This window comes from Dermacentor albipictus, chromosome 8 (assembly GCF_038994185.2).
Source record: "Dermacentor albipictus isolate Rhodes 1998 colony chromosome 8, USDA_Dalb.pri_finalv2, whole genome shotgun sequence".
In the NCBI taxonomy this organism is placed as follows: Eukaryota; Metazoa; Arthropoda; class Arachnida; order Ixodida; family Ixodidae; genus Dermacentor; species Dermacentor albipictus.
Window position 1 is genome coordinate 31978049 of NC_091828.1, and position 13261 is coordinate 31991309.

Genomic DNA, 13261 nt, shown 5'->3' on the forward strand with positions numbered 1-13261 from the left:
GAAGGAGATCGGTAGCATACGCCTATAATTGCCTTCTGGTGATGAATGGTAAATGAAGCCCAGACGATTTCGAGGTCAGTAGCGACAGAAATTCGTGAAGAAGGAATGTCGTCAGAACGAGAACATTATTAATCAAGTAAAGCATCGCCAGCTACGCATGTGCAGGCTGTCGGCGTATACCCAGAAAGCGTCGCGTCGACGATGCGCAGTGCTATAATTGGTTTAGTCAAGCAGCTGGCGATGTGGGTGGCACACACAGTTTTATCGCTGTGGGATTGTTCGTTTCGTACTTACATCATCTCTGGAGATTCTGCAAGGTGTCGCCTCCGGAGCCGCACTTTGAATTTGCCGGTTATGTCCATCCGGCGTTGTTCTGAAACAAGCCAATATTCTCAAGACACCAGGCTGCTTGCATTGGTATTCGGCAGAAAATTATTTTTCACATGTAATAAAGACATTAATCAAGCCATGCAGCTCTGTGGGAGAACGAAGCCTATTAAGTTCCACCTGCCCTAAGCTGATATCAAAGGGCGCGTTTTCCGTTTCTCCTGCTTAAAACACCTCGTGTGCACCATCGGAACCGTTATTGTTAGCGCTCGAAGGCAGGAGCGACCGTGGTGCCTACGCCTTCCTTTTGCCCCTAGTCTGCCCGCTCTTAATGCTTGCAAGTACATTCACCAACAGGCACAACAAACATTGTAGCCCGAAAACGTAAATACCTGATGGGTAGAAACAAAATGTACCTAGATTATTCGTGCCAGCGACACCAAATGTCTGCAATGAGGACTTACTCGCACGCCAGCTTGTGTCACCAGTGAAGCACGCGCATAAGCAGCAAAAAAGAACGACAGGTGAACACAAACCATGTCGCGTCCTCAAGTTCCTTTCTCATATCCCTGCTTAATTTCGCTTTTGCGTTAGTATTCAAACATTGCAAAAACCCAATTCTAGCCATAAGTTAGAGAGGACGCATCTTGTATGGATTGTTTTAGTTTAGTTGGACATGTGGTGAACTTGGACGCATAGCCTCTGTGCAAACCCAATTCTCGTGCGCAATCAACGCAGACTGGGAGGACTCGTCCATCGTGCGGCCGTTCCCGTTCCGAGCCGTGCTTCTGGTGTCGCCGCGCGTGCCCTCTGACGAGCACTACGGCCGCTTCTCGGAGGCTGTGCTCAGCTACGCGGGCACCCAGCCGCTCTGCATACCGATGCACACCGAGCTCAAGTTCAAGGCAAGAACTTTTTGAGCACATCTGTTTGTATATCTTTCTTGTATCATTTTTGGGAAAAGAATATTTTTCGTTGTGACTAGATATCCGTCAATCGGCAGCTCATCGCCGGCATGTCTTCGCCTCAGTGCAGTTTCAGCGTTCTGGGCTGGCACTGCGATGACCTAAAAAAAGAAATTGTGGTGTTTTACGTGCCAAAACCACGATCTGATTATGAGGCACGCCGTAATGAGGGCGACCGGAAATTTGGACCCCCTGAGGTTATTTAAGTGCACCTAAATCTAAGTACACGGTTGTTTTCGCATCTCGCGGCCCTCGAAATGCGGCAATGTAGTAGACTGATGAGAACTTCAATATATGGTTCGGCAAATCAATCGCATTTTAATAGTTACAGCTATTCACTTCTGTTCGCTCCACATGGCTGTAATGTGACTATATATATATACATATATATGATTCAGAATAACTTGCAACTGGTTTGTTATATGTGACAGGAAACGGTAAACGTCGTAATTGGCTACTCATGCTTCAGCGGCAATTCTTGCGCGATAGCCCTGCAACAGCAGCATATCCAGTCGGGGTTCCTATGGGTAAATTCTGATGACACACGCGAAGCACTTGCGGCGCCTAGTTTTGTGCTCTCTGTGCAGCAGCCCTTTTCGTATACCTCCTAATGAGAGATCGAATGGCAGGTCGAGAGCAGAACTAGAGCAGAGCAGCCGGCGCACTCCGTGCCGCAGCGCCCACTGCTTTGCCGAACTCGATGGAGCCGACTCTGCCTAACGTGCTTCCTGCGCCATTCGATGTTTTCGTGGCGCCATTGATATCGCGTTTGTCGCAGTTGTGGACATCGCACTAGCGTGCAATGACCAAACCCTGGTAGCATGGGGGCGTCTCCGGACGACGGTAATTTTCGTGTAACAACTGCCCGTTTCATATTGCATTACGCGATTTTCTTCGTGTGCCAGTTCTTCTGTACTGTTCTCACTGCACTACAAACCACAGACATTCTGCAATATTGTGCAGAGAGGCGGCACCAACATACCGGAGCGTTTTAGGAATCGTAATGCCTTTTGCGTCAACGTGCCCAAAAACGAAGGCAGTACTGCCGACAGCAGACATATGAAAAAAAAAAAGAAATCTCTCGAGGGCAGGGGACCCTTGGTGCGCCTCGCAACCTGCTCGCTTCTGCGATCTATTACCGTTCTGTTTCACTCAGAGGCCAGGGCGACGTTGCTCTATGTCAGGATTGTCACTCGCGAAATCACTCAACTGCGCGGTACCAGTCACGGGAATTCATTCTACATAGACTAAGGCTGTGCAATGCGAAAGCGCCCAAGGAAAATTTCGAATGATTGTTGTTGTTGAATGTTGGTAGTTGTTGATTCATATATATATATATATATATATATATATATATATTCATATAATGAGAAGCCAACAAACACTGACACCAAGTACAACATAGGGGAAATTGCATGTGCTTAATAAATGAAATAAAGTAATGATAAATTAATGGAAATTAAAGTGGATGAAAAAACAACTTGCCGCAGGTGGGAACCGAACCCACAACCTTCGCATGTCGCGTGCGATGCTCTACCAATTGAGCTACCGCGGCGGCGTTTCCCCATCCACTTTCTTGGGTATTTATGTGTACTAGTAGAACCCTGGGAGTGGGAGTGGGGGCGCTGGCTAACACTCCCAGGGTTCTACTAGTACACATAAATACCCAAGAAAGTGGATGGGGAAACGCCGCCGCGGTAGCTCAATTGGTAGAGCATCGCACGCGACATGCGAAGGTTGTGGGTTCGGTTCCCACCTGCGGCAAGTTGTTTTTTCATCCACTTTAATTTCCATTAATTTATCATTACTTTATTTCATTTATTAAGCACATGCAATTTCCCCTATGTTGTACTTGGTGTCAGTGTTTGTTGGCTTCTCATTATATGACTAATAATTATCGGGTCCCTCGGTTAACCCCCTTTCTTCTCGTTTATATATATATATATATATATATATATATATATATATATATATATATATATATATATATATATATATATATATCTGTAGCAGGACAGCCGTCGTGAAGAGAAATAAAATGCGCGAATAATGGCAGGGACAAATGAGTAAGATAAGCAGAAGCTTGTGTTGAAAGATCTCGAGAATTTATTTAAACACATCTAAAAGCAAGTTATTTTCAGATCCCATTTTATCGTCGTCGCAATTTTGTCATGCGTAACGGCTATGCGCTTTATGCCAATAGAGGCGTATAAGCTTACAGCTCCGCTGTCTTGGCGCCTCCCTAATTCAACTATAGGAGTGGGTTCGGTGTAGCCGCTACTGAATCTTCAGTCGTAAGGCCTTTTTTTTTCAGAAACGTTTCCACTAACTTCCGCAGTGCTCTCCGAACCAGGGAGGCGTGCCGGCAATGATACGCGCGATAGCTTGCTTGGATGTCTCCTTCGCTAACCTCGCCTTCGCTTCTTTACCACTGGCAGGTCCCGATATACGCAGGCCTGACGTACGACGCCGTGATGCTGTGGGCCCGGGCCGCAACCCAGGTGCTGCGCGAGAACGGCTCGCTCACCAACGGCACCGCAGTCGGGCTGAAGATACGAGGCAGCCTCTACCGAAGTAAGGGCGACCGAAGCATGCGTAGCGTTGGCTCAAAGGCCACGAGAAGATGCGACCGCGCGATGAAGTGGCAGCAGCCGACACCGGTAGCTGTCGACACGAACCCGCAATCAGTTCCCTTCACGTCACGATGATCCCTTCTTGAAGAGCGCGCCACATCAACAAAAGCCGACGGACTGTGCTCGCAGCTTCGGGGTCGTTAAGCTGGCCTGATTGATTAATTCTAGAGAGAGACGCACCAGCGAGGATATTTAAAACTATTGGTAAATTACACTTCCGGACTACCGCAAACGTCACAACTATCGTGGGCGTAGCCATAGAAAAGGGAGAAAAGACGCAGATATGAGACACGTAGTTCAAGTTTTTGCTCTAGCTCCTCGTCACGTCATCATAGCTAGATAGCTTGTGCTTGAGACCGTCCACTGAACCGTCCACTGAACCGTCCACTGATATGAAAAGATGCGCGAAAGATTATTATAAGGGGACGAATCGCTCAACCACCTTTGAGAATTTTTTTCTGAACAAAAATGGCCTCAAACATGCGAAGATACTTCGAACGTACTGGCCCAGCAGTTCCGGTATGAGATTTAAAGAAAGCATTTCTTATTTTGTTGATTAGTGGCCTTGCACTATCAAATAAGTTAGGTCTTACAGAAACGTGCCACGAAGGAAAACTGACCTCGTGTTCCTCTGTAGGGTCCCGTAAAGTCCCAATGAAACCTTATTGGCGGACTCCAAGTCAATCTCGGTGGCCAGGGGATATTTATTAAGCATTCTAACCTCGCTGCACGAGGTGGCCAGACGCTCTGAAGCGCTGAGCTTATTGAATTATGTTATCGCCAAAATGCGCGCATACATTCGTTGCTGTACGCGAGCAACAAAGATGCAGCGTCACAGCTCGATGCATTTTTCCTGTTCTTTCGCGAACTGTTGCGGGCGTCAACAGCTTATCTTCCCAACGCGCGGTCACCTTACAGCTTTCACATATCTTGTCGCTGTATGAGGTCGTATAACAGATACCGCTTAAAATAAAAGGCGTAGAAGAAAGGATGCAGACGGAGGTTTGATTTAGCATAACTATTCATTTCATCTTTCATTGCAAGTTTTATATATAAAAGCTAAAAGAGATTGCTGAAACTATGTGGAAGCCTACTGGCGAAAATTCCGTGTACTGACACGCAAAGAGATCTAACAGCGACACCTTCGCGTCTGCACGGTGAGTTCTCAGCTGGGCAATAGATGAGCGCGCAAAGCACCTGACGCGTATGCATCAAAATGCATGGTTCCTGCATCGTGATCTTAGCCTTATGCTTGGCGTAGAAATGATCCTGGACGTTCTGTGCATTTGAACAAATTATGCCGTTTGCGTTGCTGAATGACGCGACTCTTGGCGAATGCAAATAGAACAGATATAAACGCAATTTGCATCTTTCTTTCTTTGTTTATCTACAGAAAAATGGTCAAAAATAAACAATAAGATTGACTTAGCTTCCCCGATTACGTCTAGACCTGGTCGCATGGTTCAGTTTTTTTTTCTCTGGAATGGGACACGAGTACCCTTTGGCACTCAAAGCTGCAATAGAAAAACTACCGTAAATAACAGATAAATATAATAAAAATAGCTCTTACAAAGCTTTAGTTTCGGACCCTTGACGAAACCACGCAGAAAATGAGATCAAGAAAGTTCTGCGTGTTCCCTTCGTAATCCTGCCTCTGTCCTTCCCAATCACATTATTAACAGCCAATAATTAACAAGTGTTCACAATGGCAATAACCAGGGCTGAGTAAAGTTTTTTCTTTCTCCTTGAACGTGATCACGTCTCTTCAAGGGAATAATAGGAGTCGATGAAGCGGGAGGCAGGTTGGATGCAACAAACTTGGAGATAAATTGCAGCGAAAATATTTACACAGTCAGATGCAGTTTCAAGAAGAACACTGATAAAAAACCATACAGGTAAACAGCGCCTTAGTCTTCCACTATGTTTCCTAAGTTAAGGCCTAGGACAACTGTCCCTAAATACGACCAACCGAGTCTCGCCGCTCGACCACTAAGTGGTCAAGGCCCAGAGTAGCGTTTCATGGTACGGACTCTTACTGATCTATCAGCTTAGTTATTACAGCCTAGAGGGAAAGGAATGGGTTAAATACAGTCTTTGAATGCACTTCATTAAAGAGTAAAAAGGGGAGGTGGAAACTGCTGGACCGCGTCAACATTCACCTAAGGAAATTTTGTATTTGACGGAAGGCCGTCTGGTCGGGATGGCACATGGGGAAAGGGTCAGCAAAACCCGGGGCACTACGCCGACCAAAGTACATTTTAAAGAATACAAGTCATTTCGGCTCCCACACGGGAGTCTTATTCACAGGTAGACGAAACATTTACCTGTGAACGAGGCTCCTGTGTAGGAGCCGAAACGTCTTGTTTTCATTAAAATTCATTTAAGACGCCGTAGTGGCCCGGGTTCGTCTACCTTTTCACCGTTCACTTAACCAATGTGGTTACAACTGAACTTAAGCGACCACCTACTCGGTTTTGCCTAATCTCGTTAGCATAGTAGTAAAACTTAAGCAAGTGTTTGGCACTATTTCCCGCCATGGCTCTCTCTCTTCTAATCCTATGCATATAGGGATTCCTCTCTGCCTGGGTGCCTCTGATTTCGGTCGTCACATTTCCGTGTAATTTGTCCGCCGGCCCGCTTTGAGATAATACCAGAAGTGACACGCGCACCTGCAACTGACAAGTACTCCGTTAAAGGAGCGTTTTTGGCGAATCCTGCGCTGTCAGTGCACTGGTCTTTATGAGCTTTTGACGACTTGGCTGTTGTTCAGTTGGGAAAATCTGGGCACCATCACCGCGCACGTCAAAGACCGCGTAAATGGTGCTTACCACTCATCGTCGCCCCCATCTTTGGTGATGGTGTTAATGCTCCCACATTTTTCATGGGTAGAGACCAGTGGCCAATCACCCCAGAGAGCCGCGAAATTGCTTGTATGCTTAGTGCATCACGCTGCCTATGCAGCACGTTTGAGAGATGAGCGGCTTAACGGTCTGTATCACACATAATGGCCCAAAACTGTGCGTAGTTGAGGACGAAAGGGAAGTGGGCGTTTCGTTTAGCGTGGCTAACAAATTTGTAGTTACGAGATTCACACATAAAGACTGCAGCGATTGTTTAATCTATGCAGACCACCACTGACAAAGTCGTGCTGACACGCCGAGAGAAAAACAAATGTAGGGCTTCATGCGGCATAACCACGATCGGAATATGAGGCACGCCGTATAGCGGGAGCCCCCTGATTAATTTTGACTGCCTGGCGTTGTTTTACGCGCAAATTTAAATCTAAGTGCGCGAGCGTTTGTGCAATTTTTCCGCAATCAAAAGGCGGCCGCCGCGGCCGAGATTGAAACCCCGACCTCGAGCTTCGTAGCGCGACGCCAAAGTCAGTGTAAGCTACCGCCGCGGTTGACACGCCGAGATTTCTGACTGAAACATATTCGCTCTAGCACAAGTACTGGGCGCTTTCCTGCTCTCCACTGCTTTCTTCCAGCGCCCTTCACTAAAGGCAGAGTCAGCCATGCAGCGACACAGCCTGCGACTAGCTGCGACTGCCCTTCGTTACTCGCAACGAAGCACGTTACTAATTTATCTCGCTCGACCGATGGCCTCGGTAAACTGCCCTACCTCTCAGGGCAAACAAAGCTATCGACAACTTCTCTTTGCGCGCGGTGATACGGCTCAAGGCATGATGGCGCAATAAAATGGGCATTGAACTACAAAGGTTTCGCACCGAAAAATGTGCGAGGGTATTTGCCAATTAGTCTGACGTTCGTCGACCCTTAAGCTACGTATAAATACTCGTCCAATAACCGATTCTTGAAATGCGAATAGTTTTCGACGTCTAACGTGAGCAAAATAAGGTACTGTGCTCCAATTGTGTCGCAGCGTTGATGAAAATCTTGCTCTACTTCGTTGACTTCTCGATGGAAAGGTTGCACTCCAACCGGCCTCTCTGGTCTGGCATATAGTTCTGACCTTTCACTTTACTTTTTATATTATTTTTTGTAAAGTTGATGACATTTATGTGTCCGTGGCATGTGTGTGCCAGTTATATGGGGAACAGAACCTGCAGGGTAAATTTTTCCACGTTGGGCAAGCCGACTCCAATGTACACTGTCTTTCCATTGGAGTATGTTTGCTGTATACAACTAGGAAAAGTGGTTAGAAAAGGTCTCATCGGTTCCAGTTTGCCAACGAGAGAGAAATGAGCACTCGGCGTTAACCTTTCCTCAAGGCCGTTCTGTAGAGGCCAGGGCGTCGGAACGAAATATTTTTTCGTTCTGGTTTTACTTTCCTCTCACTGGAAGAAAGTTCCGTTGCGGTTCTGGGCTGCAACGAAAAAAAGAATGATCTGTAACGGTTAACAACGGTTTCGCTTCGCATGTAAAAAAATATGAAGCAACGCGAAAAACAGTATTCATTTTCTCAATAAGTGGATTATGGATTCTTAGATCGTGCTCAGAGCCTTGTGTCAAAGCACTGAGCATGCTCTCAGAAGCAGCCCTCGAACGAACAATAAAACTTCGGTAACAAAGCGTTGTACCCGTAGAAAACGAAACGATAAGCTCCTCAGCGAGGAAGCCCTGGGTTCTGCTACGTTGCCGACCTGCTAGCGCACTCAGCGGCAGGCTTAGAATTGTGCAGCGCTCGACCGACTATATCGCTCGCACGGTGCCCGCCTGAGATACGCCTTCATGCGGACCCCTCAGATACAGATACGTACTACCGCTGACGTTGCCTGACGTCGGTACCTTAAGATTGCCGGCATTGCCTGAGAACTGAAAACCAATGAAAAACATGTCAGCTTCACTCCGAAACAGATAATAAATAACGTTTCGAATGCACTTTCCTTCCCTTCAAAAATATCTGTTTTGTTGTTGTTTTGTTTGTCCGTTTTTTCCGTTCCATCCCGACAGAGCGGTACAGGCAGGCGCTTCTCGTCACCTCTCGTCTAGCAGCACCTGAAACCGTGAATCATCTGCTGGCGTCGCACGTACGTGAGTGCCAAAGAGTGCGAGAGATGAATACGCAAGGAAAAACAGAGGTTTGAAGAGGATATCTCCGGTTTGCTACCGAGTAGAGGGGAAGGGGAAAATGAAAAACTTAGAATTTCTACGGCGCTTTTTGAATGTTGAGTTTCGATTGCTATGGTGATGGTGTTTGTGGGATATGGCTGCCGCCTTTTGACCCCAGAGAACAGATCTAATTTTTCATCGACAGTATTGATTCGATGCGCCTCTGTACCTCGTTTCGAGCAATGCGTTTCTCGAGGTGCCGGAACCTCTCAAATGCTAAATTTTTGGCATAAAAATGCGTTTGCAAGCTCTCTGGCAACGTTCGTAAAGCAATTTGTGTCCAAATACATCATCCCTATTCAGGGACACTTCAGGGTTGGGCACAAGAATACGATATAAGAAGAAAAAAAAAAGAGGGAAATGATTCAGTAAACCTAAACTTTTGAACGTCCCAACGTTACCACTCTATTCGTGCTACTTGTTTTCCATTTCGTTGTTGTGAAGCCACAATCGGCCTTTCGTCTTGCGGTTTCAGTATTCTGTTCTTTACGCTACTTCTGTGTGCACGTAGTGTCTCTCAAATTATGCACTCACCTGAAACCATGTTCGAGGGGGTGCCCAAAGGTAACCGGAATTATTTCTTTAACTTATTTATTTATTTATTTATTTTATTTTATTTTTTATTACAGAACAAACTTATCACCTTCAAAGTACTGTCCATTACGCTTAATACATTTGTCCACTCTGCGATTCCATACTTCGAAACGTTTTTCAAACTCGTCTGTGTTGATGTACTAATAACTCCTCTCTCTTTTTTTCACTCACCTCATCTACGTCGTGAAATCGCAGTCCTCTTATGTTCTTAATTCAAGGAGACAAAAAGAAGTCGCAACGAGCGAGGTCAGGTGCACACGGATCTGACTCACTTGAACTCACTCCGTGCGACTTTTGTTTTCTTTTCCTCGAATGAAGAAGGGCATGAAATGACTGTGATTTCAAGGCGTAGAAGGGGTGAAAAAAAAGAAAAAAACAAGGGAGGAGCTATTAGTCCATCAAAACAGACCAGTTTGAAGAATGTTTTGAAAAGTTTAATCGCCGATTGGACAAATGTTTGAAGGGACCTTGAACCACTTTTTGTCGAAGTGGAGAACGGCATTTGAAGTTAAAAAAGGCTACTTCAGAAATTCTTTGCCGTACAAATAGTAATTCAATGCATTTAGCAGGAGAGGTATTCTTTAAGAGTCCACCTAGTGGACATGTCCATTTCGTCTGCTGTTGAAGTTCTGATTGGCTGAGCTGGTGCGCGCGTCCGCAACAGTGAGGTGCCACAGCCAATCATGCACTTCAGCAGCAGACGAAATGTACATCTCCACTAGGTGGACTCTTACAGAATACCTGTCCAGAAGCGGAGTTATTGGCCTTCAAGCACAGCCTCCGCTGTGCTCCCGTTCCTTCTTCGATGCCTTGCACTGTGAAGGCTACAGCGCAATGGGGCGTGCCCACAACTCTGCGCCTTCTAAATGTCACCATGGCGCGCAGTTGTCATTTTGGATGTTAACGTAGATGTCACGACTTCCGCCTTTGGTGCTTACGACGCGCTAAACATAAGCCAAACGCGGTTGATCACAGCGAGCCGCAGTGCCCTTAGCCAGTGGACTCGTGCCGGCACCCGGCGGCGGCCCCGGTATATCTGCGCCATGTACACTCTAAGAACAGTTTACACCCTTTGGCTTGCCCCTTCTGCCATACAAAAATAATCGTCATCTGCCTTGATGCGTTTCCTTTCTTTATCGCTGCGAGCCCGGAACTTTCCAGTAACGAACGGCACGCGCGTTATCAGCATAGAACAGTTTACACCCTTTGGAGTGCCTCTTCTGATAACGCGCGTGCCGTTCGTCACTGGAAAGTTCCGGGCTTGCACCGATAAAGAAAGGAAACGCATCAAGGCAGGTGACGATTATTTTTGTGTGGCAGAAGGGGCAAGCCAAAGGGTGTAAACTGTTCTTAGAGTGTAGCCGACCGCAGTTTCACGTCGGCTATCGGCCAATAGCAGCCGTCTAAGGGAACGACGAAATATTGCGTCCGATGACGACAAAGTGCCTCTAGAAGAGAGTGAGGACACGGCCTTCTGTTGAAGAGAGAGCGTTTGAGAGAGGGGGGGGGAACTTCGCGATCCGATTGAGAGCTCCGCGCACCGCGTACCACAGCAAAACTAGGCCGAGATGTTCGCAGCAGCGTATGCTACCCGCGGACTATGTTATTACACCAAGCCCTAGGAGTGGTTCAGGAGCCTTTAAGTGTAATGGAGAGTACAATGAGGGTGATAAGTTTGTTTTGTAATAAATAAATAAATAAATAAATAAATGCCCAGCTTTTTAAAAAATATTCTGGTTAGTTTTGGGTACCCCCTCGTATGTTGCATACATCGTTGCACTGTCGGCATTAGCTAAAACACACTTTTGCACTTGTATTTTCTTGTGCAAGAAGCCTTCTTTGAACTACCTTGCCATATTGTTTATTTTTTTGTTTATCTGCACCTGCTCTCAAACGGCAGTGGTTTCCTGTTTCCATTTGATGTTTCACCGTTCCCGTTATTGAAGGGTGCCACGCTGTTCTTTTTCAAGTTTAAGTTGCCAGCGTTGTCTAATCACCGTTTTCATCCATCTAAACTACTTTTCAAATTTGCGACCCCAAACGATGGTAAAATCGCCTGTTTGCATTATACACCACGCCTATCCTAATTCGCTAAAAGAATTGTGGGGTTTTACGTACCAAAACCACTTTTTGATTATGAGGCACGCCGTATTGGAGGACTCCGGAAATTTCGACCATTTCGGGTTCTTTAACGTGCACCTAAATCTAAGAACACGGGTGTTTTCGCATTTCGCCTCCATCGAAATGCGGCCGCCATGGCCGGGATTCGATCCTGCCACCTCGTGCTCAGCAGCCCAACTCTATACACTCGAAACATTTTTACACCCTTAAGGCTGTTTTCTTGCCACACTGTAACACCCTTACGTTAGGGCCTTACACACATTTATAGAGGGCGACAGCGGAGCTTTAACGAGACGTGCGATAACAAAAGACGTAGTTGAAAACTATTTAATCATTCTGACAGCCTTGGGCGCATATAAACATCCGGCAGGAGAGTTTCCTATTTCTCCTTCTGAAATTCTCTTGTCGCATATTTCTGTGCGCCCAAGGCTGTCAGAATGATCACATAGTTTTCATCTACGTCTTTTGTCATCGCACGTCTCGTCAGAGCTCCGCTGTTGCCCTCTATAAATTTTTTTTAGGGCTCTGACGGTAAGGGTGCTACCGCGTGACAAAAAACACCCTTAAAACACCCGTAAGCGTGTAACAACGTTTAGAGTGTAGCCACTGAGCAACCACGGCGGGTTATTCTTATTCACGTGTGCATTCCCATTGACAGCCTTGCTTGCTACTGTGCGCGTTGTCCAGGCGCTCTGGGCTTCGACATCCGCGTGGACGAGAACGGCGACGCCGAGGGCAACTACACGGTGCTCGGCTTCTCGCTGCCCGGCGACGACCACCTGACGCCCGTGGGGAGGTTCACGCTCGCCGAAAACGCCAGCTCGCTGCCCGTACGTATGCGCGTCGACTCGTCATCCTGTGTGCCCGCAGATTGTCGCCTTATGCATTGGTCCGTGCATCAGGTAGAGAGAGAGAAAAAAAGAAATTGCGCGCACGCGTTCGCATTAGTGGCGGCAAAAAAAATAAAAAATAAAGAACGACCATTTAGCCAGGGTGTGACGGCACTGTGGGTACGACGCGGCCGGGGTTTGCGATTTTCGGTTATGCTCCGTTTCGAACGGCGCGAAGGACCGGTCCCCAGTATGCCACACTGTCCTCGCGCGCGAGCGGCCAAAACGGCATGAGAGAAGTTACGAGGTATGTGAGCCACTCGCTCGGTGAGCGTGCTCGTGGGAGACAGAATAATCAGATTCGACAGCATATGTGATAATTTGCATATCGAATACCTCTGCCGTGTGGCGCGCGTTAGACAAAACGGACAGATGTCTCGGTGGCCGCCTGCGGTAACACGAACAACATCCGCAACGGGAAACGTGGCTTCCTTGCACAACATTGCGGCGCATGCAAGGGTTCACCCGCATTTGAAGATGCTGCAACATTGCACGGACCCAGCGACCACCGCACTCCCATTTTCGTAGCGGTTGAGCTGATGACACGTGAGTACGGACTACGCGTGAGCGAGTCGTAACTGACCGTATCGGAGTAGGCACTGAGCTCAGTGGAAAGCGCCGGCGCACGCATAAGGGGATAGCGCTATTCTTTAGCG

General features: G+C 47.1%; 1 protein-coding gene across 1 annotated transcript in view; it reads left to right on the forward strand.

The window, feature by feature from the left end:
• Positions 1 to 13261, forward strand: part of LOC135912824 (guanylate cyclase 32E-like) — a 265613-nt gene that overhangs the window by 178329 nt on the left and 74023 nt on the right. Inside the window, exons 8-10 of the mRNA XM_065445365.1 lie at positions 1066 to 1232; positions 3731 to 3866; positions 12403 to 12545. Coding sequence (XP_065301437.1) covers positions 1066 to 1232; positions 3731 to 3866; positions 12403 to 12545 — 446 coding nt within the window. The remainder of the gene's footprint in view (positions 1 to 1065; positions 1233 to 3730; positions 3867 to 12402; positions 12546 to 13261) is intronic.